This window comes from Rhinatrema bivittatum, chromosome 14 (assembly GCF_901001135.1).
Source record: "Rhinatrema bivittatum chromosome 14, aRhiBiv1.1, whole genome shotgun sequence".
Classification (NCBI taxonomy): domain Eukaryota; kingdom Metazoa; phylum Chordata; class Amphibia; order Gymnophiona; family Rhinatrematidae; genus Rhinatrema; species Rhinatrema bivittatum.
In genome coordinates, this window is record NC_042628.1 from 42,223,156 (window position 1) to 42,249,840 (window position 26,685).

Genomic DNA, 26,685 nt, shown 5'->3' on the forward strand with positions numbered 1-26,685 from the left:
TTCTCCTTCCCTTTTATGTTTATGTAGGTGTTGCAATTTGTTTAAATATCTAAGTAAATGGGTATATTTTATAATTCTAATCTGTTGTTCACTGCTTAGAATTTTAGATAAAGTGGTATGAAAACGTTTTAATGAACAAATAAGGCAGTTTATTTTTGTTCATCTGTATGATTTTTATTTGTTTTAAGTGAAGAATGCTTATTTATTTTATGACTGTATCTGTGGTCCACCGTTTGGACTTTTAGATAACGTGGTATAAAAATGTTTTAATAAATATGTTTGCGCTGCCCATAATCTAGAACTGGTAGCATATTGTTTATTCGTTGCCCAGTAACATGATCTCCAGGGACTTGCAACTGGACCTCTCTTCATGACCTCTGTAGCGTTTTTTTCCCATTGACTGCACTGGCATTGTTTCGCCCTGCCCTGCCCCTGAAATATCTCTCTGTAGACTTGCATTAGGATGTCATGACTATGGCGTAGTCTCTAGAGGCTTGCAGGGCTACTGTCTGATTTTAATCCACCTCTGTAACATGGTCTCCAGAGCCTTGCACCACTATTTCATCTTGACTGTATAATGTCTTCTCTGATCTGAATTGATGTCATGTGGTCTCCAAGCACTTGCATTGACATTTTCATCTCTGGGGGGGAGGGAGGGTAAATTTCGAAAGCATTTCGGCTGGTGAAACTGTGTTTTACTCACAGAAAGGGGCATATGTCAAAATGTCTCCCTAGATATTTGGGTAAACTTGAGCCTGTATGCTTCATATGCCCGTACATATATTCAAACTGAGTGGAGGCTCTTGCTGGGGAGGGGTTTTGGATGTTCCACCTGCATATTTCCAGAAAGGTTCTGCACCCACAATAGCAGGGGTGGATAGATTTGTTGGGAAAAATTTCAAAGCGCGTAGGGTTGCTTTGAACATTTGGTATAACTCATGCGCGATTCACAGGATTATCCCCCACGCGGTTTACTTTTGCCCTCTATAGACTCCTGCTTTCACCGATTTGTTGTTTTTTTTCACTTAGATATCATGACTTGGACTATGTGGACTTTTTCCTTTAACAGGGCCTGATTTACTAAGGCTTTTCTCCCATTCAGTGTCTATGGGGAAAATGCTTCGTAAATGAGGCCCTTAGTTAATCTGCAATAAAAAAGGCAAAAATCTGTACTTACAATAAAAAAGGTAAAACAATTATTGGTTGCAGAAGTGCCCATTGCATGCAACATAGATGATTACTCACCTCTCTGGATGGACATAGTTATTGCGAAATGATCTCCATGGATATTTGCCAGCACGAATACATTTTGCCCCCATGTTCTGACAGGGGCTGCATAGATTTGGCGTTTCATTGATTTATTTGGTTATCCTGACATAGCCTCCATAGATCTGGACCAACAATGTTCTCTTTCTAAATTGACTTCCTAATAAGGTCTGCATAGACTTACCCTGACCTACTTTCACATCCCTGTCATAAAATAGTCTTCCTGGACTTTCTCTTATGTCCCTTAATTTTGTTTCACCTTGGTATCTTAATCTAATTTTGGTCGTCTTGCATTTGCTTTACTTCCTCTTATCCTAGGACTTGCATAAGATTTGCTAATTTACGTCAAATTGCCCATGATTTTCGGTGCTCTGATCGAGAAAATAAAATGCATTGTCTGCAGTGGAAGCCTCTGGGAATCCAAAGCTCCAGGCAGTAGGGGGTTTGCAGGGAAAGACGGTTTTGTATTGTTTTTTTTTCCCCATTTTGTTTTTGTTTTAGCATGTGCTAAAATGAAAAAAAAAAAATCAAAATTCCTTGTTTTTTTTTCTCTTTCGTTTTGGTTTTGAAATTGACCTGAGATGACAAATGTTGTCAATTGTTTTCATATCACCTGAAACCGAAAGCACATCCTACCCAGCTTCTGCCTTCGATGCCCTGGAAGGACTGTGCCTCTTAACACGCCCCAAAGCCTCCCTTTTCTCTTTCTTCTCTCTGCTCTGTGGCATGGCTCAGCTGTTATTTTCCCTGTCGGTATTCTGAGACTTGTAAAAAGAATTGTCACATTAAAAACGCCAGACCCCCAAGCTCCAGATGTGGCCTCTAGCAGCCGGGAGCACCACTGCAGCGCACCATTGTCCGCATCCACCCTCCCTGGGGCTTGTGCAGGGTTGTTAAAATAACTAATTATAGTAATGAGGACTGATTGCTTTTCTAAATTTACAGATTACTGTAGGGAGTTACCTTTTGGAAATGGAATATAAACAAGCAATCGGGCAACATTCTAGAGATTAAAAAAATTAATTGCTTTTTCTTCTTTTCCTTAATTTTTCCAGCAGCTTTTTGAGTGAAACTCAATATTGTCCTGATTCTACAGACAGAGATGGAGCCAGGAAGGCCAAAAACTGTCTGAAAATATTTTTTCATTCTGTACCTTCAGCACAAAAGTTTTTGATTGTAGGGTCAGTTGTGACTGTGAATATGATAAAGATAAATCATTTCTATTCACCAATTCAGAACATGTAAACACATTTTCATACCTTAAGTAATGTAAAAGTAATTGGTTCTTCCTTTCTAGAAAAATAATGAGCAGCTTTGGGCTGATTCTCTAAAGTTCATGACGAAGCACACCAGATTTTCTTTTTAGCACACATGGTTAAATCACCATTAACATGCTATTTACTAAGATAATGATATGCAGAGCTCACAATAGCTTAGAGCAGGGGACCAAATGCTACAAGTTGATTGTGCGCACTAGTGCACAGCTGATATTACACTATTTGCTGTGAATGCACTCTTGTGTGCCTGTACAGAGGCAGTGTGTGCAAAAATGAGGCTAGCACTTGTGTTGGCTCGACCAGAACCATCACCGGCCTACACGGTACCCCAACTGTGCACAATATGGCAATGGTAGAACAATTCTCAGTAAAAATCTGAGACAGTAAAACACATTTTCATGCATTGGCAACCCTGTGCTAAAATCCAGGGACAAAGCGACAAACCGTCTGAGTGGGGCTCACCGGTCCATGGGTAAGGTGATAACAGTTATCTCTGACCTCAGCTTTCCCCTCTGGCACAGCTTTGACATCCTGCGAGCAGCAGTTGCCCCTTTATCAGGTGCCTCCTCCGAGTACACGCCCAGCTGGATCCTAGGCCACGTATCAGAGGTGGAAGGGCCTGGAGATGTGTTCAGCGGGGGCAGGAAGCCACCCACTGCATCCTGTAGCTGAAGAGAAACGAAGCCTCTTATGCTTCACGGGTGAATGACTGTGTCTCTCGCACCTTCTGGTTGTCAGCGACTCACAGGCCCCATCAAGGAAGTGATAGTCGTGATATGTTGCCTGATACACTATATAATTTATCTCCGTGAAAGTGTTTTCGTTTGGGATAAAAGTGGTGTGTTTTTATTGAGTGGGTTTGAGTGTTAGGGAGAGGGACCTTTCTAACACATTGCCCCCTATTTATGAGGTGAATGCGAATGAATGAAAGAGGAGAAAGATATGAAACTTGGAGATGTACAATGGAGGGGAGATTGCTTCCTTTATTCTATTTCTGTCTTCCCATTCGTGTCAGGTACTTAGGATCCTGCCACTATACTGTAGGCCCCGTGCTACCTGCTATTCATTCCCTCCACCCCCCCCCCCCCCCCCCCCAGTCCTTTGAGTCTTTCCTTCCACTACATGATGACCTGAGTTAGAGAGGGCCATGCTTCATGGTGTGTGGCCATGACTGGCATTCAAGGGGAAGATAGGTGGCATTGTTGCCAGTAGCAAATTGTCTTGGGCCACACAAAATCTGGGAATGTGGCTGTCTTGTTCTCCCCTGCAACCTCGCTCTCCTTCGCTTTCCTCCTGCTCCTCCTTTCCTCTTTCTTATTCCCTTCTGTCTTCTCCTGTTCTCCTTGCTTGCTGAAGTAGCCAAAACACCTCCCTTTTCCTCACAATCTGGCACTGGCCAGCAGGTGGCTTTCAGAGCGTGTGTAACAAATGCCTAGAGCACGGTCCGGAGACCGGGATGAATATTTGGCTGGGGCGTGTGGTCAGGTCACTAACTAGCATGTAGTTTAGTAAATAGGGAGATGATGTGTACAAGCTCATTATGCCTTTTGCATCTCATTACACTCATTAGCATGTGCTGCAACACCACAGCTTACCATTCTCTTGTTAACGTGCTAGTGGGTGTCTTAACATGTAGGATAAAGCTTTATAGAGCAACGTTCAAAAGCCATATCCCCAGGTAAAATGTCCATTTGATAATCGCTCACCCCTTCTCTGAGTCAAAGTGCATCCATAAATCTATAAACTGCCAATACGGTAATTAATAAGCAATGATAGCTTGTGATCTATCTAATGTTTGGGTACTTGCCAGGTTCTTGTGACTTGGATTGGCCACTGTTGGAAACAGGATGCTGGGCTTGATGGACCCTTGGTCTGACCCAGTATGGCATGTTCTTATGTTTTTATGTTCAAGGATCAACACTGCAATACCCTTTTGATAAACAGGGAGTAGGTTAAGCAGCAGATACTACCATGAGAAGTTTGCTGCCCAGACTGGATGGACCATTTGGGCCTCTTCTGCCATCATTTCTATGTTGTTATATATGTAGCAGCTTTTGAGGAAATTAAAATATCATGGGCTTGAAGGCAATGTCATAGTTGGATTGGTAGCTGGTTAACAGATGGAAAACAGAGAGGCCGATGCAATAAAGTGTGCCCAGCCAAGCACACACGTTTACACGTGGTTTGACACACATTTTGGATGCGCTAGACTAGCACCCAATGCAATGAGGAGATTAGCACATCCAAAATGTGCCCAAACAAATGTGTAGCTGATAGTGCCCATTACATGTAAATTCCATGTAGATGAGGCTAAACTTATCAGCCCTAACTTCTTTAGCCTTTCCTCCTAGCACAGCCGTTCCATGCCCCTTATCATTTTGGTCGCCCTTCTCTGCACTTTCTCCAGTGCAGCTATATCCTTTTTGAGATGCAATGACCAGAACTGCACACAGTATTCAAGGTGCGGTCTCACCATGGAACAATACAGAAGCATGACATCTTCCGTTTTATTTGACATTCCCTTCCTATTAATTCCTAATTTTCTGTTTGCTTTTTTGATTGCCACAGCACACTGAGCTAACAATTTCAATGTATTATCCATTATGACGCCTAGATCTTTTCCTGGGTGGAAATTCCCAAGATAAAATATAACATTGTTTAATTACAGAAAGGGTTATTTTTCTCTATATGCATCTCTTTGTACTTGTCCAGATTAAGTTTCATCTACCATTTGGATGCCCAATCTTCCAGTCTCGCAAGGACCTCCTGCAAGTCATCACAATCCTCTTGAGGTTTAACTATTCTGCATAATTTTGTGTCATCTGCAAATTTGATAACCTCACTCATCATACCCCTTTCCAGATCATTTATAAATATAATAAAAAGCACCGGTCCAAGTACAGCTCCCTGAGGCACTCCACTGTTTACTTTTTTCCACTGTGAAAACTGACCATTTAATCCTACTCTGTTTTTTGTCTTTTAACCAGCTTGCAATCCACAAAAGGGCATCGCCTCCTATCTCATGACTTTTTAGTTTTCTTAGAAACTTCTCATGCGGGACTTTGTTGAACGTCTTCTGAAAATGCAAATTCACCACATCTACCTGTTCACCTTTGTCCACATGTTTATTCACCCCTTCAAAAAAATATAGGAGATTTGTGAGGCAAGACTTCCCTTGGGTAAATCCATGTTGGCTGTGTCACTTCAAACCATGTCTATTTAAATGTTTTGTGATTTTATTCTTTATAACAGTTTCCATGATTTTTCCGGCACTGAAGACAGGCTGACCGGTCTATAGCTTCCCGGATCAACCCTAGATCCTTTTTTAAATATAGGGGTTACATTGACCATCTTCCAATCTTCAAGTACATTGGATGATTTTAATGATAGATTACAAATTACTTGAAATAGATTTGAAATTTCATTTTTTAGTTCTTTCAGAACCCTGGGGTGTATGCCATCTGGTCCAGATGATTTACTACTCTTCAGTTTGTCAATCAGGCCTACCATCTTCCAGGTTCACCATGATTTGGTTCAGTTGATCTGAATCATCACCCATGAAAACCTTTTCTGGAACCGGTATCTCTCCAACATCCTCTTCAGTAAACACTGAAGCAAAGAAATCGTTTAATCTTTCCGCGATGGCCTTATCTTCTCTAAGTGCCCCTTTAACCCTTTGATCATCCAACAATTCAACTGACTCCCTCGCAGACTTTCTGCTTCTGATATATTTTAAAAAGTTTTTATTGTGAGTTTCTGCCTCTATTGCCAAATTCTTTTCAAATTCTTTATTAGCCTGTCTTATCAATTTCTTATATTTAATTTGCCAGTGCTTATGCTTTATCCTATTTTCTTCTGATGGATTCTTCTTCCAGTTTTTGAATGAAAATCTTTTGGCTAAAATAGCCTCTTTCACCTTACCTTTTTACCATGCTGGTAATTGTTTTGCCTTCCTTCCACCTTTCTTAATGTGTGGAATACATCTGGACTGTGCTTTTAAAATGGTATTTTTTAACAACGTCCACACCTGTTACACACTTTTCTACTGTTGTAGCTGCATCTTTTATTTTTTTTTCTATTTTTCTCATTGTATCAAAGTTTCCCTTTTGAAAGTTTAGTGCTAGAGCCATCATTAATTGAAATTTGATCATATTATGATTATTATTGCTAAGCGGCCCCACCACCGTTACCTCTCTCAGCAAATCCAGCATTCCACTGAAATTTAGATCTAAAATTGCTCCCTCTCTCGATGGTTCCTGAACTAATTGCTCCATAAAACTGTCATTTATTTCATTTAGGAACTTTATCTCTCTAGCATGCCCTGATGTTTCACTTACCCAGTCAATATTGGGGTAATTGAAATATCCCATTATTACTGCACTACCAGTTTGGTTAGCTTCCCTAATTTCTCTTAGAATTTCACTGTCCATCTCACTATTTTGGCCAGGTGGATGGTAGTATACTCCTATCACTATACTCTTCCCCAACACACAAGGGAGTTCTACCCATAAAGATTCGATTGTGCATTTAATCTCATGCAGGATCTTTATCCTGTTGGACTCTATGCCATCCTGGACATAAAACACCACCCTGCCACCAAGATGCTCTTCTCTGTCATTGTGATATAATTTGTACCGTGCTATAACACTGTCCCTTTGGTTATTCTCTTTCTACCATGTCTCTGTGATGCCAATTAAGTCTATGTCATCATTCACTGCTAAACACTCTAATTCTCCCATCTTGCTTCTTAGTCTTCTGGCATTAGCATACAGATATTTCAAAGTGTGCTTTTTGTTTATATTTACATTCTGCTTTTCAGTTGACAGGGATAAATTGGAATCTTTTAGCACAGGTGAGTTTTTAATTATAGGCACTTGAACTTCTTTTCACACACAGCTGAAAGTCACCCAAAAGCATAATTGCTTAATTATGATGAAAATAATAAAGTAAGTATTAAATTAAGAGAAGGACTGTATAGAACATATACATGGAAATCCCAATCCACTTTCCACATAGAGTATATTATTGAAACATGTAACCGAAAATTTTTTGGCACCTTCTGGATAATTTATATACCAAACTTATTTTGTGCCTAATTGTAAACCGTTGTGATGGTGCATTACTAAACCATGGTATAGAAAAGTTTTTAAATAAATAAATAAATAAATAAATAAATAAATATTATTGGAACCTCTCTGTTGAGATGCCCTTAACTCTAATGCTTCGTTAGTATTCTTTGAAGATACCTTCCTCCGAACCATGCGCTGCTGAGCGACTATCAGCTTTCCCCTTTGTTCTAATTTAAAAGCTGCTCTATCTCCGTTTTAAAGGTTAGTGCCAATGGAGAACACCAAGGATCTGTTCTGGGACCACTGCTTTTTAGCATATTCATAAATGACCTGAAAATGGGAACAACAAGTAGTGTGATCAAATTTGTAGATGACACAAAATTATTCGATGTTAATCACAAGAGAATTGTGAGAAATTGCAAGAGAACCTTGCAATATTGGGAGACTGAGCATACAAATGGCAGATGACATTTAATGTGGACAAGCGCAAAGTGATGCACTTTAGGGAAAAGTAATCTAAATTATAGCTACACAATGCAAGGTTCCACATTAGGAGTCACCACTCAGAAAAAGAATCTAGATGTCATCGTAGATAATATATTGAAATCCTTTGCTCAGTGAGCAGCGGCAGCCAAAAGCAAATACAATAATTAGGAAAGGAATGGAGAATAAAACAGAATATCATAATGCATCTGTATTGTTCCATGTTGTGACCACATCTTGAGTATTCTGTGCAATTTTGATCATTACATCTAAAAAAAGATATAGCAGAATTAATAAAGGTACAGAGAAGGGCAACCAAAATGATAAGTGATGGAATGATTCCCCTATGAGGAAAGGCTAAAGAGGTTAGGGCTCTTCAGCTTGTAGAAGAGATGGCTGAAGGGAGATATGATTGAGGTCTATGAATTAATGAGCAGAATGGAATGGGTAAATGCAAATTGTTTATTCTTTCAAAAAGTACAAAGACTGGGACATGCAATAAGTTACTAAGCAGTACATTTAAAACATAGGAGAAAATAGTTTTTACTCAACACATGATTAAACTCTGGAATTCATTGCCAGAGGATGTGGTGAAAGAAGTTAGTGTAGCTGGGTTTAAAAAGGTTTTGGACAAGTTCCTGGAGGAAATGTCAATAAACCATTATTAAGGTGGACTTGGGGATCCTGCCAGATACTTGTGACCTGGCTTGGCCACTTGTTGGAAACAGGATACATGGCTTAATGGACCTTTGTTCTGACCCAGTGTGGCAAGTCTTATGTTCTTATTTACATCATTAGCACACTATTCAGCATTACCGATTGGTAGTGGCTACAAAATAATATATGAAACTTTCCACTCCTTCCAAAAAATGTTTTTTGAATTTTTTATAATTCATTTGGAATTTCTTTGACGTATTTAGAAAAATCATATGTATAGCAGTTATATTAAATTCAATTATAAGGATCAAAGAAAAATTAGTTAAGGGAGGTGATAAAATTGACTTCATTGGGCAACATGTATTGTAGATCCCTCCATAATATTGACTGTGTGTGTCTGATTAATTTATTTATAGCATTTTTGCCCCATTATTTACAGGATTCTTGTTCAAGTAGTGAATGGCATGCTATTTAGCAATAACTGTTCAAACCTTTGGTGACTTTGATCCTATGTGTTTCATTAGTTTATTTACAGGAATTTTGGGGGGGCCTTACAAAAAGCAAACACAGGCTGAGCAAAGGATACACCAGAGTATTTGGCCAGCTGAGGCAGTGGCAAATACTGTAGGATTAGGTTCCTGGATCATAAGTGTCAACTCTGTGGGTATTGTGGGTGCTTGGGCACCCCCAATATTGTCTCCTGCACTCCTGTAGATTGGGAGCTGAGAGCTCCATGCTGCAGGGCTGTGGGGGAGGGCATTAAGGAAGTGCTTGCTACTGCTGCTGTTTCCCTCTATAGCAGGGGTGGGCAATTCCAGTTCTCGAGGGCCACAAACCTGTCGAGGTTTTAGGATATCCTAATGAATATGCATGACATAGATTTGCATACAAATGAGGCAGAGTGCATGCAAATCTCTCTCATGCATATTCATTAGGGATATCCTGAAAACCAGACTGGTTTGTGGCCCTCGAGGACCGGAAGTGCCCACCCCTGCTCTATAGCTTACTGGCTTGTTGGAAAATATTTGACCAGTAGGCTTCAGGGGAGGGCAAGCAAGAAGTGCCTGTCCTATTTGTAATGTGGATGCCTCAGTGGTCCGTCTTTGGCGGACCACTGTGGGTCTGAATAAACAATTGCAGCAATCATGCTGTGGCCCCACATCCTGTGGGACACCACACAAAAAAATCATGTCTGACTATAAAACTAATTGTCTTAGTTGGCACTTCTTCACAGCTCTCACTCATTGCCATAAGGGGAGGAAAGGAGCGGTAAAGCATTCATATTAAACACTACCCGAAGGCAGAAAAGAATCACCCATTTATAATGGGTGACCTTTAGCTAATCGTCATACTTTGCCACTCTTGGAAAAGGGATCCCACTGCCCAAACAAAAGTATAAATGAAATAAAGAAAAAAGGGGAGGGTCTAAATATGCAAAACTAAATTATAAGTGTGGGGGAGAAGGGGGTTGGAGCAGAGGACATCAAGAATGGCTCATTTTTGAGAAAAGACTTTTGTGGTGGTTTTAGTGACTGCACAGTGGTGTTCCATTTGAATCCTTGATCTTACTTCTGATCTAAAATAGATTTTGCAATCAATTGCTTCTCCATGGGCTCTTCCTTCCTCTCTTGTACACCTAATGATTTTCCTAGCTGTTGCCAGAAGGAAATTCACTAGGTAGTCTCTTTGCCTTTCCTTCGGGGCCTTTCCTATCGGTTGCCCTTATATAAGAACATGCCATACAGGGTCAGACCAAGGGTCCATCAAGCCCAGCATCCTGTTTCCAAACAGAGGCCAAACCAGGCCATAAGAACCTGACAATTACCCAAACACCAAGAAGATCCCATGCTACTGATGCCAGCAATAGCAGAGAAGGTGCAGTGAAAAGGCGAGCCAGAACTTCAGTAACAGTGTTCTTAAGATGCTTAGAACAGGAGTCAGCCTTGGGCAGCTCCAAACAATGTGCTGTACTGACTCCCTGCAAAAAAATAAGGGTACAGGGGTGGCATGGCTATTGGCTGGCTATAGATTGTCTTTCCAAAGAGGTGCAGGAAGGCCAGGCAATACACTTCTGCCTCCCCCTGGCTGGCTGTGGAATATCTGACTAACTGGCCACAGTGGGACCAGAGTGCAGGAGCAGTTTAGGTCAGACAGTTTTCCTGAGGTGTAACGGATATGGGGAAGGCCACTGATAAAGGGACTAGAAAGGGAAGAAATTGGAAGAAGGATCTATCTGAAGAAAATAGGAAAAAGCACAAGCATTGGCAAGTTAAGTATAAAGCATTGATAAGACAGGCTAAGAGAGAATTTGAAAACAAAGTTGACTGTAGAGGCAAAAACTCATAATAAAAACTTTTCAAAATGTATCTGAAGAAGCCTGCGAGGGAGTCAGTTAAAGGGACACTTAGAGAAGATAAGGCCATCATGGAAAGATTAAATTAATTCTTTGCTTGGGGAGATACCCGTTCCAGAGACAGTTTTCAAGGATGATGAGTGAGATGAACTGAACCAAATCACAGTGAACCTGGAAGATGTAGTAGACCAGGCTGACAAACTGAAGAGTAGTAAATCACCTTGACCGGATGGTATACACCCCAGGGTTCTGAAAGAACTCAAAATGAAGTTTCAGATCTATTACTAGTAATTTGTAACCTATCATTAAAATCATCCATTGTTCCTTAAGACTGGAGGGTGGCCAGTGTAACCCCAATATTTAAAAAGGGCTCCACATGCGATCCAGGAAACCATAGACCAGTAAGCCTGATTTCAGTGCCAGGAAAAATCATGGAAACTATTCTAAAGATAAAAATCACAGAACTTATAGATAGACAAGGTTTAATGGGACAGAGCTAGTATGGATTTATTTAATTATGTATTTAAAATTACTTCTATCCCGTGCCCTCCAAGGATCCAGGTGGATTACATGAATAACATACACAATACCCACAAATCTGCAACATTTTTTTGAAGGGATTAATAAACATGTGGATAAAGGTGACTCGGTAGATGTAGTGTATTTGGTTTTCAGAAGGCACTTGACAAAGTCCCCCAATAGAGACTTCTATGAAAATTAAAAAGTAATGGGAAAGGAAGCAATGTACTTTTGTGGATTGCAAACGGATTAAAAGACAGGAAACAGAGAGTAGGATTACATGTTCAGTTTTCTCAGTGGAGAGAGGTAAACAGTGGAGTGCCTCAGGGATCTGCACTTGGACCGGTGCTTTGTAATAGATTTATAAATGATCTGAAAAGGAGAATGATGAGTGAGGTGATTTAATTTGCAGATGACACAAAATTATGCAGAGTAGTTAAATCACGTGCAGATTGTGATAAATTGCAGGAGGACCTAGCAACACTGGCAGATGAAATTTAATGTGTACAAGTACAATAGATGCATATAGGGAAAAATAACCCATGCTGTAATTATACAATATTAGGATTCATGTTAGGAGTTACCACCCAGGAAAAAGATCTAGGCGTCATAGTGGACAATTCATTGAAATAATTGGCTCAATGTGCTGCAGCAGTCAAAAAAGCAAACAGAATGTTAGGGATTATTTGGAAGGGAATGGTGAATAAAATGGAAAATGCCATAATACCTCTGTATCGCCCCATGGTGAGACTGCATCTTTAGTACTGTGTACAATTCTGGTCGCTACATTTCAAAAAAGATATAGTTACACTGGAGAAGGTACAGAGAAGGGCGACCAAAATGATAAAGGGGATGGAATGGATCTTCTATCAGGAAAGGCTAAAGATGTTAGAGCTGTTCAGCTTGGAGAAGAGACGCCTGAGGGGGGATATGATAGAGGTCTTTAAAAACTTGAGAGGTCTAGAACAGGTAAATATGAATCAGTCGTTTACTCTTTCAGATAATAGAAGGACTAGGGTGTACTCCATGAAGTTAGCAAGTACCACATTTTAAACAAATTGGAGAAAATTATTTTTCATTCAATGCACTATTAAGTTCTGGAATTCATTGGCAGAGGATGTGTTTAACTTAGCCGGGTTTAAAAAAGGTTTGTACAAGTTCCTGGAGGAGAAATGTATAAATTGCTATTAGTCAAGCTGACTTAGGGAATATCCACTGCTTATTAGAGATGTGAATCGGAACTGAAATCCGAACCGATTCTGGTTCCGATTCACATCTCTACTGCTTATTACTGGCATTAGTAGCATGGGATCTATTTAATATTTGGATATTTCACAAGTATTTGTATTCTGGATCGGTTGCTGTTGGAAACAGGATGTTGGGCTTGATGGACCCTCGGTCTGACCCAATTTGGCAACTTATGTTTTTATGTTGTTATAGAGGAGCTATGAGAGAAGAACTGAGAGAACTGCTGGGAAATGGTTTAAAAGGGGATACTGGCTGGGAAAGAGAATAATGCTGTGAGGGTCTGGGAGAGGAAGTGAAAAAAGGAATGTTGACTGGGAGAGGAGGAAACAAGGAACTGTGAGGGGAAGAGAGACTGGGAGAGTAGCTGAGTAGACACAGGCTGTGAGGCCAGAGAGGGCTGAAAGTGGGAACATAGACTGTGAGAATAGAAAAATGGATAGAAGCTGGGAGAGAGGCATAGGCTGTGATAAGAAGAGGAGCAGAAGTGAGTGATTAAGTGGAAGGGAATTTAATAGGATGAGACATGAGGAGGACTTGGAAAATTGCTGTGTGAATAGAGAGGAGGGTGCCTGATAAGTGAAGTAAACCAAGAGAAGGGCTGTGAGACGAGAAGGGATCATGGTGGAGGGAAAAGGCTAGAGGTGATGAGAGAGATGGAAGTGGCAGGAGGTGTGAGAGAAGATAATGAGCTGTGGGGAAACAGCTGGCAGATAGAGAGAGAGAGATATTTATTTTTTATTTATTTATTTATTGTATTTCTTACCTGCGCCTCCATATTTCGGGGCGGGGCATAATTTACACACACAATAAAATCAAACCGTATCATGAACGTAAAAGCAGACAAAACATAATAGATAAAATAGCAAATAAAATACAGGCAAATCCTAGGATTATCTAATAAAAGAACAAAACAGAACGGGACAGCCTTAATTGACTAGTACATTCTAGCTTGGAGGATCAAATCTGAGTTTGAACCAATGTGTTTTTAAGGCCCTTTTCAATACCTTTTGTTCTTTGATGATGCATATGATTATGGGGAGCGAGTTTCACAAGACTGGCCCTGCTATGGAAAATGCTCTGTCTCTAAACTCGCCTAGGTAAACTGCCCTTGGAGAAGGAACATCAAGCAGGCCTGAATTAAAGGATCTAAGAGTATGTTGGGGGTGTAGACTTTGAGCAGAGCAGTAGCCCAAGGTAATGAAATGTTATTTAACAAATTGAAAATTATTGAAGCATGTTTATATTGAATTCATCGGTGTATTGGGATCCGATGAAGAGAAGGGGATGCAGTGTGTTGGCGGGGAGTCCAGTGTAAAGGGTACTGCAGTCATCTTGTTGACTTTTTGGACCCTTGGACCGAGGTGGAGGTGGCACAACCTGCAGGGAGGAACAATGCAGGTCCCCAAAATCAACAGGCAGATCTGGATGAGGCATTGGCCCAGCTGGAGCTTCCCCTTTGCCATTCCACATTGGGGTTGAGTCTTTGGGTGCCGGGGCTGGCAGGTCTTAGGGGCCTCTGCTGAATTGATGGAGGTCCGTCGGGTCAGAATAGAAGAAGCACAGGTTAATCCAGAAGCAGTGGCTAGTGGCGTTCAAGGAGGTCCAGTGAGCAAGTTGAGGACAATACTGGATATCTGTCCAAAGGCAGGAAAGAAGCAGGACAGGCGAGCAGGCTAGGAAACATGGAACACTGAAGGATGAAGACTGAAGACACAAGCTCAGGACAGGAGACGAGACCACAGGGACTGCAGATGAAGACAAGGAACTGGAACCAAGGATGAAAACGAGGAACTGGAATCAAGAATGAAGACACTGTAGCAACTTACACACCACAAACAGTGGTGACCTGTTGATGAGGCATTGGGGAAATGTCTGCAGTGGCCTTATATAGGCCAGGGATGGCGACGTGATCAGGGAGCACCCATTGGGTTTTCCCACCGTGGGCCCTTTAAGAATGTGGACATTGGGTGCACACACCCCCTAGGACTGGGGCCTGGCGTCCTGCCACAAAGAATTTCAGTGGTGTCCTGCCACATGGGAAAGAACTGCAGCCTGGTGGTGTCCTGAGACCAGAGGGAAAACCTGGCCGGAGGGGTAAGTGCACCGGTCCATGGGAGGAGCCTGCAGATCGCCAAACGCAACATACCTAAGCTTTATAAAACCAATGATTGAAGTACTATCAGAAGAAGAGGCAGCTCTAAGATGGGTTTCAGGTGGCATAGGAAACAGAGCTTACAAAAAGATGACAGAATAATGGTTTTAATGTGCATATGCACATTGATTGTAACATCAAGGTTATGCACTGTATTTGATATTGGCATATGGTAACCGTTGAAGACAAGTAACTGTGGGCAATCAGTAGCATGGAATCTAGAGAGAATTATGATATTGTATTTAACAACAGTGAGATAAAATGTACTATAATAACATAGTAACATAGTAATGATGGCAGAAAAGGACCAACTGGTCCATCCAGTCTGCCCAGCAAGCTTCTTATGGTAGTATATGCTGTGCTGTGCAGGTTACTCCCATGTTTCTCCATGGGTAGAAACTGCTGCTCCGTGCAGTTATTCCCAAGCCTTATGATAACCCATAAAAAATATACTGCTAGCAACACTTTTACTGGGTGAAGAGCCAAGAAGCCGACTTAGAGGTGTTAAATAAATGTTAAAAAGTACAACTGACAAGGCAGAGCCTTGGGGAATACCAGCCAAAATGGGAGATCACGAAAATCTTGGCATTGACCTTTACCTGCATGGATCTGTTAAGAATGACAAACCAGCTCAAAATGGAACTGGATATCCCCAGTGCAGACAGATGAGGCAATAAAATGAAATGTTTCGGTATCAAATGCTGACGAGAGATTAAATAAAATAAGCATGTAGTCTGTCCCAGCTTCAAAACCTCATCGTGTAGTGGCAAGGCTAGATAGTAAGACCATCTCAGAACTGTGCAGTTTCTGAAAACCGAACTGATATTGGTCAAGTGCAGAATCTTGGTCTAAGAAATCTTTTAGTTGATTGACAACAACTCGCTCGACAACTTCAGCGAGAAAAGGAAGGAATGAGATGGAGCGGTAATTTGCAACGAGTGTAGGGTCTGTTTTTTTTTTGTGTTTTTTTTAAGACGGGCATATAAGAGGCTCTTTTTAGTGAGTCAGGCAAGTGTCCAGATGATAAAGACAAATTGATCAGCTTAGCAATAAAATCACCAGGCTTATAACAAATGACCTTTTGTGGTGCTGAGGAGAAAGGGTCCAGGGGACAGGTAGTCGAATTCACATTAATAATGATGTGGTGTCTCTCTGAGGGTGATACAAAACAGAACATGTCCCCTCCAGAAAACTGTTGCCCTGTGATGGAAAATCCTCTGGAGAAAAATTGTCACATAGATTGCAGATCCGCGTTTGACGGCAGGAAAGTAAACATTGCGGCAGGGTGGTGTCAGTACCTACTAGGGGGGGAAAGAGCCGGATTTGGGAAGTGATAAGGTGTCTCATGTACACATGGAGCAAAAATAATAAAATGATAAAGAAATGAAAGGAATTACCAGAAAACGAGTTTTAAAAAGAAAAAGGAATGAGGAGGCAGAGAGGAAGCTAAGAGAAAGCCAAGAGCCAGCAGAGATAGATGATAGATTCAAATCATAGACACAAAGACTGGAAAATTGTTTATTTGAAGTTGGATGAAGATTTCTTTGCGAGGTGGGCAGTGCCAAGGTTGGGGGCAGGTGGTATCTTCCCTTATCTTCCAGCCCTGCAGTCCCCAGGGTAAATAAAAGTATTTTACTGGAAGGGGGAGGAGGTTGTGGCAGCCTGTGATATCATAGGCTCAAAATCTCTCTCTTAAAAACTGCAGCTCCAGAATTGATAGGGGTCGCGATCAGGGCCCGAACTGACGTGAACGTTGTTTCCCTTCTAGCAAAAATAAATAAATTCCCCGCTTACATCCCACGGGAGACAGCAGTTATCGCTGGAGTTTGCGAATCAAGGGCAGGCAGCACCAGGTGCAGCTGGGGAAGATGCTGAGCTGCCGGGGCTCAGGGCATGCAGGTGGGGGAGAGTCTCATGTGGGCTCTCGCAGGCCCGGGACCGGCTCTGGCCCAGATTCTGTGAGTGCTGGGAGAAGGGCTGCGGGCAGGGCCAAGATTCAGGCATCTGCTTGGGCTTCAGATTCTGAAGGCGCCCAAAAATTACTTAGGAATCCCCTCTCTTGCTCTCTGATTTCCAAAACCCACCCTGTCTGCAAGGGACGGGGGTGGGGGTGGGGGGGGGGGGGGGGCGGGCAGGGGAAGTTCCAGTTAAAAAAAAAAAAAAAAAAGGGTGCCTGGGCTTAGGGAGTGCAGAACAGGGAAGTGATCCAAGCCTGCGGGAGGAGGGGGAAACCACAAACTGAAATATGAGCTGAGCCTAACGTGCAGCTGAGGGATGGGGGGGACCAAGCCTGCGGAGGAGGGGGGTGGGGATGAGGAGGAACCTGCTGGGGAGCATCTGGGAGGGGAACAGTGGGGCAATGGAGGGCAGAACAGGCTCAGGGGATGTACGGAGTGGAACTGGAAGAGGGGTATTAAACCCCCTTTCCCTAGATACGTAAAATCCAGAGTATGCCCAGGAGAGAATTAAGAGCGCAGAGGCAGTCAGGAGGGAAGAGAGACAAAACAAGAGGAAAAGATGGGGAGAAGAGATTAGGAGAATGGGAGAGGGTGGTGGTGATGGTGGCAGGGGAGGGTGGGAGAAGAGGCTGAGGTATGGATGAACTGATGGGTGGGGGGGGGGAGAAGGCTGAAAAGGGAAGGAGTCTGATGGGAATGAGCTGTGCTTGGGGAGGAGAATGGCTGGCGGGGCTCTGAGTGCTTTCCTAGGTTTTGTTTGGGCCACGTGAGTCTTCCCCATGTCCACATTACCTGCTCCTCTCTGGACATTTAAATACAGGCTGGTCAGTCACACTCGCAACCCACTGTGCTGGGTGGTTTTTCTTTTTTGCTGGGAGGCGCTGTTACTTGTGTTGCGTTCAGCACCCCGAAGCATTTTCCAAAGTGGATTCCTATGCCTTGGGATAACGTTGTAGTTTCTAACTGGAGCTGGGCGGAGGTGACAGCTGATTCCAGTGGAATGGCGCAAGGCGTGAGAAGGTCTTGTACATTAATAGCAGGTCAGTGAGACAGACACGCGGAGGGATGGTGCCGAGGCAGGTAGGACACCGGGGATCCTAATCCTGCCTCTGACCAGGGGAGGCAGGAAGGAGAGACAAGACAGAAGGGAAGAGATACACGGAGGGGAAAGAGAGGGCCGGACGTCTGCAAGCTGCGAGGCTCTGAGGAGATGGATGGATATAATGGGTTTGGAGCATGTGTGTGTTAGGACACGCTGAATTAAATGAAGCTTGATTGCTTCCAACGGCAGCAAAAAATAATATGCGGATGACGTAGACCTTGCCACTCTTTGTAGAAGGGAATTTATTATTATGGTGACAAGGAACTAAATCTCCCATTCCACAACTCTCGCTCCCTCTCTGCCTGCCTCTGTCTCTTGTTTCTCTCTTTCCTTCAGTCATTTTATCTCTCTTAACAAAATAACTCCTCTCCCGTTCCTTCCTCAGACAGTGGAAGAAGCCTCACCACAGCGCACGGCATGCAGGGACCTCCGTGCACCCGTATCACTACCCCCCCCCCCCCCCCCCCCAGCTGCCCCTTGTCCACCCACATAACTTTCGTACGTGGCGATGTGCAGCCTCATCATTGGCCAGTCGCGGGTGAGACGTGGCAGCAAGGCAGCTGCCCATAGGCCCTTGCCTCCTCTGCCTATTGGAGAATGCGACCCTGCTCACATTGACAGTGGTAGTCACGCCCATAGGAAGGTACGCGAATCTGCGCACGTGGAAAATGCAGAAACCTGCATGCATGCACCAACATACCGGCGCATACATGTGGACATACAAGTTGAGGGCACACAGGCCCATGGGTAATTATGTGAAGAGGCAGGTGGCACATACACAAGCAGGCCCTATAATACTTATCCCACTTGCTTATCCAAGGCAGGGGTGCTAAGACCTGTGGTTAAGAAGCTGATCTCAGGCTGACTTTGGGAGTGTATAGCTTAGGAGAATTTGCTGGGCCAGGCAGGGACAGGGTAACTTATTTCTTCTGGCTTCTGATGTGTTGTGCGGAGATTGTGGTTTGTTTCCCCCGCCTCCTGTCCCCTTTCCTCCTCCTCTATGCATTCATCACATCACATCCTTCCTTTCTCCCTGTCTGCCTCTCATCTGTCTTCAATATATTCTACACCATTCCTTTCTCCTTCCTCCCTTCTGTATGTTTCCCGTTTCTTCCCACACCCCCCTTCCTCTGCTTTTCTCCCTTTTTCTCCCACAGCTCTCTCCCTCCGCCTCCCAGGCTCAACTTCTCTTCCCACCCACCCTTGACAGCTTATTCCAAATCTGCATTTAGGCTTCATTCCCTTCCCCAGCGCTGGCTCTCTTGCTCTCCACCAGACTTTGGCGTTCCTTATCTGGCCTGGGTAGGCAGTCTCAGTTGTCTCTTTGTTCCTTTTCCAGCCTGCCACTGCTTCCTTCCATGCCAAATGTTTGCAGGGACATCTAAAATTCTGTGCGGGAAGGGAATCCTGCACAAATTTTGCATTGCAAAGTTGCACCGAATGGTCAAGTACCTACATAAGATTGCCATACTGGGTCAGACCAAGGGGGTCCATCAAGCCCGGTATCCTGCTTCCAACTGTGGCCAATCCAGGCCACAAGTAACTGGCAGGATCCCAAAGGAGTAATACAGCGTATGCTAAGAAATAAAAAAAAAATATTTTCAGCTCCTATTTAAGTTTTGCCTTGGCAAGAACAATTTTAAATATTTGTATGTGGTTAACCCCGTTTCCCCTCATAAAAATAGGTTTTGAAATTTCTCCCCTCTCTGTGCCAGTAAAAGCATGTGCTCTGTGTACAGTAAATGCACATTATCGTACGAGGAAAAAGGGGAGAGATAGAATGCCCGGCAATTTCATTCTGAAATCCCCGCATGCATTCTCTGGCATGAACTTTGCTTCAAGGCAGGGGCCAAGTCTGTGTATACCTCTGTAGCCCTGGCGTGTGGTGAGATTCCCTAACACGTTTCTAGATCTGCAGGTATCCTGCAAGCAGCTTGGGGAGTTTAAAAACTTCCCCTTGAAATAATAAGTGCATTACTGTATTTATGAGTGTTTTGTATTTATAAAGCTTGGGAGACCTGGGAATATGGAGGGAGCTTGGCTTCCTGTAGGGGCTCACAGAATATTTTGGGTGTCTCCTCTGAGCTGTCTCTGAGGAGTGCTTGGGGCTGGAGATAGGATGGCTCTGGGAGTGAGGTGGGGGGAGATACAGACGAGATTGTAGTTGAGAACAGGGAGGAAGGAGGGCTACATGTATGTGGGACTCGGTATTGGAACAGCAAGGGGTGCTGCAGCTCAGGACTGAGGTGCACTGAGAGAGTTGAGAGGGGCTCAGTACTGGATTAGCAGAGGGAGTCAGGAATGAAGTGCATCGGCACGCAGCAATATACATGGGACTCATTACTGGAACAGCAAGGGGTGCTGCAGCTCAGGACTGAGGTGCACTGAGAGAGTTGAGAGGGGCTCAGTACTGGATTAGCAGAGGGAGTCAGGAATGAGGTGCATCGGCACGCAGCGATATACATGGGACTCATTACTGGAACAGCAGGGAGTCCTGCAGGTCAGGACTGAGGTGCACTGACAGAGTTGAGAGGGGCTCAGTACTGGATTAGCAGAGGGAGTCAGGAATGAGGTGCATCGGCAGTGCTATACATGGGACTCATTACTGGAACAGCAGGGAGTCCTGCAGGTCAGGACTGAGGTGCACTGACAGAGTTTGAGAGCGGTTCAGTACTGGACTAGCAGGGAGTACAGCAGGTAAACTTTGAGTGGACTTTCAGGGTGGGGGTGGGGTGCTCAGTACTGGAATATCCTAGCAGAATTCCAGCATCTGCACCTGTCTGGTAGAGCAAATTAAAGTCCAGTAAAACAGCCAGAACAAAATATAAGCTAGAAGATTGGCCATAGGAATAAAAGTACAGGGACTGGCCGTTCTGGATTCTGGACTTTTTGAGGGTAGAATAATCTTTTCCTCTTTTTTTTCAATTCTAGACCTGGTCATTTAAAAATAATAGTACGGCTCCTACATGCTTCTTGCTGTTCTTATAGGTAAATTCAGGGAAGCTTATCTGTTTGTAAGTTAAATCAATGTTACGAAGACACATGGAATTGCAGACTACAGCAGCATCTCTCCTGACGGACCACTCGCCAGATGTTACCCAGTCCTATAACCTGATCTTCTCTGCTTACAGACAGCTTTGTACAACTTTGACCCCCAAACATTACAAGTGTGTCTGCCATATTATCATATTACTCAGCTTGTGCTATGGGAAATAAACAGTATCCTAAAATGATACGGTCTGGAGCCAGCTTGGTGGCTCACTGCCAAACAGGATGTCTCTGGATTGATGCTCGAGTTGAGTTGTCCACAGCCTGGATCAGCTAAGGCTGGGGATGCTGCAGTCAAGGTTCACAGCCCTGGGGAGGGAAGTCATGGCCATCATTAAGTGTGACTCCTGGGAGCTGGATTAAGAGCCCCTGATTCAAAGTCCTCTAAGGCATGCATCCTGGGTTGTAAGGAACAGTGGAAGGTGGAGGGTCTATTAAAACGGGGAAAATCCCTGGAAGGTTGCACGGATCCCAGCACTGGTTCCCACTGAATTAACCTATCCCTGACTGGAAGCTGACAGATACCTAGTTAAGTATGGAATAAAAGAGGATAACTTGGGTTTCTGCTAGCTGTCCCATGGCTCTTTGAGATGGGGCAATCTTTGGTTCCCTATAACCAAGCTTTCCTAGTGGCTGGAAGTAGCTCAGACTATCACTTCTTTCTTCTTGTTGGCAGTGCCAAGATGAGCTCAATTGAGCAGGAGCCATCACGGAAGTTGGCATGCTGCGGCGTTCCCCTCATCACCGAGGATATGCAGTCTTTGGCCATCCGCACCCTCTCCGGAACAGACATCTACAAGCACTATGACCTCATCCGCGAGCTAGGCAAAGGCACCTATGGGAAGGTGGATCTGGTTTCCCACAAGAGCACAGGTAACCGCGAGCACTGCCTCCTACTGGAAGGGGGTGGGGCAGTAACACTTGACAGGGGGCCTGATATATATATATATATACTGTACATGGCGTTTGAAAATTGTGTTTTTTGGGGAGAGGGCGGTGGGAGTACATGGTGAGTGCATTTCTGCCCTGGAGAAGAGTGCACACCCCTCACCCCAAATCCATGCAGCCCTCTCTCTCCTCATCTTACTCCACTCAGGTGCAGGCTTCTCTTCCCTTCCCTACCCCCCAAATCAGGTGCGGGCTTCTCTCTCTCCCCTTTCTAGTCCCCCCCCCCAGCTCACTTCTTTTCTTCCTCCTCACTCTGTCCTCCCAGACTCTAGACACTCCCTCCTGCTCCTATTTAAATCCAGTCAAACCCCCCCCCCCATCTTTCTGCGTTTGCTTTTAAATCTTAACCTGATTATTCCACTCACAGCCTCGTTGATTTTCACCATTTTCTCATTAAATTCCCAATTTTGCACTGTGTGTTTGCCTTGATTCAATTGTAAGCTCTACTGAGCAGGGTCAGTCTCTTCTGTGTTTTTGTACAGTGCTGCACATGTCGAGCCGCACTGCGGAAATGATACGCAGTTGTCGTTCTCTGAGCAGGAGTGTGGTGGGGGGGGGGGGGGGGGAAGGGGGGGGAGGTTTCCTGGCGGTGGTAGCCTCGGCAGGTGCTGTGGCCCAGCTCCCTGGCACTCTTGCGCCTCCTCCGAGATGGGAGTGTGTCCCACAACCCGGCTCAGCCACTTCCCTGTTAGTGGTGGCGCGAGTGTTCCCGTGCTGCTGCTGCTGCTTCCCTGTGAGTGGTCCCAATGGCCCTGCTTGGCTGCTCCTTGTCAGCGGGTGGGTGCTCCCCATGGCCCCCGCTTCCTTGCTTCTTCTAGGGACTGGCACTCATCTCACTCTTCACTGGCAGCGGGGGAGGTTTGTGGGAAGAAGTTTTCAAATCTTTTCGTATACGAATGCCTTCTGCCATCCGTCCCCAGGAAGCCTGCACATATTGTAGAAGCAGACAGCGAGAGGAGCATGTACCACTGCTCCTCTGAAACAGAATGCCAAGGGGAAAACAAAAAGGGCTCCAACTGGGTCACTCGTGAGGCTGAATGTACTGGGCAGTGTTCGAGTGGCTGCATTGGTCCCGGAACAGACTGCATTTGCATGCATTTAGTGGAAAAGCCAGCTGGACTTCCACGTGTGGGCAACCTTGAAATCCAGGACGTTTGTGGTTCCTTGGTGATGAGTCCAAGGCCCCCTATTCTCAGTCCCATACAAGTTCTTAATGGAAAATGCCTCAGACCAGGGGGAGGTCTCTGGCTCGGCTCCTTGAGATCCGCACACAAACCTGTTTTTCAGAATAGTCACATTCATCAGATATATTCGCTCTAAAATGTCTTCAGTTTGCATGAATTGGTTATCCTGAAAACCAGCCCCTGTGCGTGGCTTTCATAGGCTGGAGCTGCAGACTCCCGCATTGAAGAATATCTCCATAATCAAGGGACCTGGGTTCAAATGCCGGCCTGCTTGATTCACTTTTCATCCTTCCAAGCTTTGCACAGTGTGCACCAATTGTACCGTGGCTGTAATGATTGGGTTCAGTGTCTCTGAGCAGAGGTTCCCAAACCTGTCCTGGGGGACCCCCCCCAGCCAGTCGGGTTTTCAGGATATCCACAATGAATATGCATGAGAGGAAATTTGCATGCTGCAGAGGCACTGCATGCATATTCATTGTGGATATCCTGAAAACTCGAATATGGCTGGAGGTGGTCCTCCAGGACAGGTTTGGAAACCTCTGCTCCTAAGCGCTCTAGACATGACCACTGTGTTAAATTACTGCTATTAATGGGCTGCAGTTACTTCATGCCAAAGGAGCACAAAGTTTTAAGGCCTGCAGGCTTTGAACCTGCAAGCGAATTAAGTTTCCCTTTGAAAATTTGGGGGCGGCAGTGCTGGGGGGGTACTGCTTTGCACCTGCTGTAAACCATCGTGCGCCCAGAAGGGGAAGAGAGATCCCAGACCCTGGTTTTACCCAGGATAACTGTTGAATTACCCTGGCCCAACTGTTTGCAAACTGTGCTCAAGGCAAACTGCAGCTCCAGTGAAATCAAGTGTGCAACAATAAAGGCTTCCAAATGTCTTTTTTTGCTTTTTTTTTCCCTTCATGTTTTAATTAAAGTCTGTGGATTTGTTTGTGATGGGGAAGATTGGATTTTGGTTCCGTCGCTCGGCCCCCACAGCACAACATTCTTCCCATGCTCTTGTGGCGTTTCCTATCAGCTGCCATCACCTATGTCCGTGGGCAGTGACACACGAAAGCTGCATGGTATGTGACCAAATGAAAGCAGCGGTGCGACAGAGCGGATCTTTCCAATCACTGAAACGATGCTTGCTAGAACAGCACTAAAGCAGTGGGACCAGCAAAACATGCCTTAGATAATTCTGTTGGCAATTACATAGAATCATTAAGATTCCTCCCTTTTTTTCATTCTGATTTATGTTGCATTCCAGCAAAGACACCAATGTACATTTTGTTTTAAAGCTCCTGCCGCTTAACCTCTCCCATTATGAACCAGACTAAATTGGGGGCGCTGCTGTGCTGCTCGCCATCGAGGCATCATGCCGGAGCATTTACCGCCTGGATACAGCCCGAGACACTGAAGGCTGAACCCAGAGGAGATTTTTTAAAAACAGAGTGCAGCCATAATAAAAGCTGCACACTTCTTATTTCCAGAAAAGGTGCCAATGTAGAAAAAAATAAAATATATTGAGACTGAAAGAAAAAGCAGAGCAGCCTCTATAAAAATGCATGTGGCCCGGCCATGACAAGACAGCATGTACAGCACACGTACTGGCACTGTGTGGGCTCCATGCAGTACATGCACCGACTCCGTGAGTAATCCATGCAGCACACAATCACTGACAGCATGCGAAATTCATGCAGTGCGTGCACCGACAGCGTGTGTCATCCATGCAATGCCTGCACTGATAGCGTGTGGAATTCCTTGCAGTGCATACACTTGCCAGCATGTAGAATTCATGCAGCGACTGTACCGACAGCATGTGTCATCCATGCAATGCCTGCACTGACAGCACATGGAATCCATGCAGTGCATGCAGCGACAGTGTGAAATTCATGCAGAACATGTTCATCTCTTCTATTATGAACCAAATTAAATTGGGGGTGCTGCTGGGCTGCTCCCCATCAAGGTGCAGCTTCCATTTCAATATGCATGAGACACTGAAGTCTGAATCCATGAAAAAAAAAAAAATTGAAGCATTTAGTTGTTGCACATTTGATTTCACTGGAGCTACAGTGCACCCTGAGCACAATTTTCAACTTGCACAGAGCAGCAGCTACTGCCCTTAACAGAAGGCATGGGGATAACCTGCACAGAGCAGCAGCTAGTGCCCTTAACAGAAGGCACGGGGATAACCTGCATGGAGCAGCAGCTACTGCCCTTAACAGAAGGCATGGGGATAACCTGCACGGAGTGGTAGTTATTACTTTAAACAACATGCTGGGTAATCTGGATGGACTATTTGATCGTTACTATGCACTAACAGCATGTGGAATCCATTCAGTACATGCCCTGAAAGTTCTTTTTTCATCTGTACCAACAATCTGAAGACCCAGCGAGAGTTGTAGCCTTCCTCAAATCCTTGGGTACTTCTGGAGAACAAAGCTGACTGGACTGTCTGGAATCTCTGGATTCTGTACACTTAAGCCACTGGGCCACAAGTCGGTGCAAATGCTGTTGCAGCCAACCTGATGGCTAATTCAAAGGGGTTCCTCAATAAGCAATGGGGAGGGCAAGGTGCCTGTGGAGTTTCTCTTTTAAAATGTGGCCAACGTGCACAGTGCAGGTACCAAGGTGCAAAGACCATGCACATTACTTCACACCTGCAAACTAACTTCATCCATATTTAATTAGAGTTGCCAACTGACTACAGATTTTCAGGTCAGGTTGATCCGGTCCTGGTTTTACCCCATTGCATACTGGGATTTATTCTGATTTCCCTGCTGCATTCCCTAAGAAAATCAAGACTATAAGCACCTGCATGCAGGGGAGTAAAACCAGGACTGGATCAACTTGTTCTGAAAATCTGGAGCCAGTTGGCAACCCTAATTTTTATGGGAGTGGGGCAATAATCAAACAGCATTTTTACAAGGGTAAACATGTGTTTATCCATGTAAAATCTTTTAATTATTGCTACCACATGCAGGAGGTCAAGACAAAGCTTAGAGAGATAATAGCAACATGTCGAGTTGGCCTTGTGGAACTGAATGCCAGCTTAGTATCCACAAAGTCAGGCAAAGTTACTGGGATACATAGATTTATTCAACCAGAATTTCTCCCTCATCTTGATCCACTGGCAAAACAATGACTTCTGGCTTTCTTTTCAGCTGTGGGGGAGAGTGGCCTTCTTCCACAAATTTGCGGGGAGGCAAGAGTGATAGCCCTGTTAAAAAAAACAAAAAAATAAAAACTGAAAAGCCAGCACGTGAGCCGGGGAGCTATAGACCCATTTCCATTGCTGGTAAGCTCTGCGAGCAGCTCATCCTTAGAAAAATTAGCCTTATCATCAATCTCTCTCTTCCCCCAGGAACGGGCTAGCTTTTTAGACCATATCCTTGCTGCTGTGAACAAGTCTTTGCCATTACTGCAAACACTG

General features: G+C 44.3%; 1 protein-coding gene across 2 annotated transcripts in view; it reads left to right on the forward strand.

Moving 5' to 3' along the window:
* The window catches only part of SBK1 (SH3 domain binding kinase 1), a 62,694-nt gene that overhangs the window by 20,488 nt on the left and 15,521 nt on the right, over nt 1–26,685 (forward strand). For both annotated transcript variants that reach the window (XM_029576721.1, XM_029576720.1), the window contains exon 2: nt 21,809–22,005. In XM_029576721.1, the coding sequence (XP_029432581.1) occupies nt 21,816–22,005 (190 nt within the window). In that variant the 5' untranslated portion in view covers nt 21,809–21,815. The remainder of the gene's footprint in view (nt 1–21,808; nt 22,006–26,685) is intronic.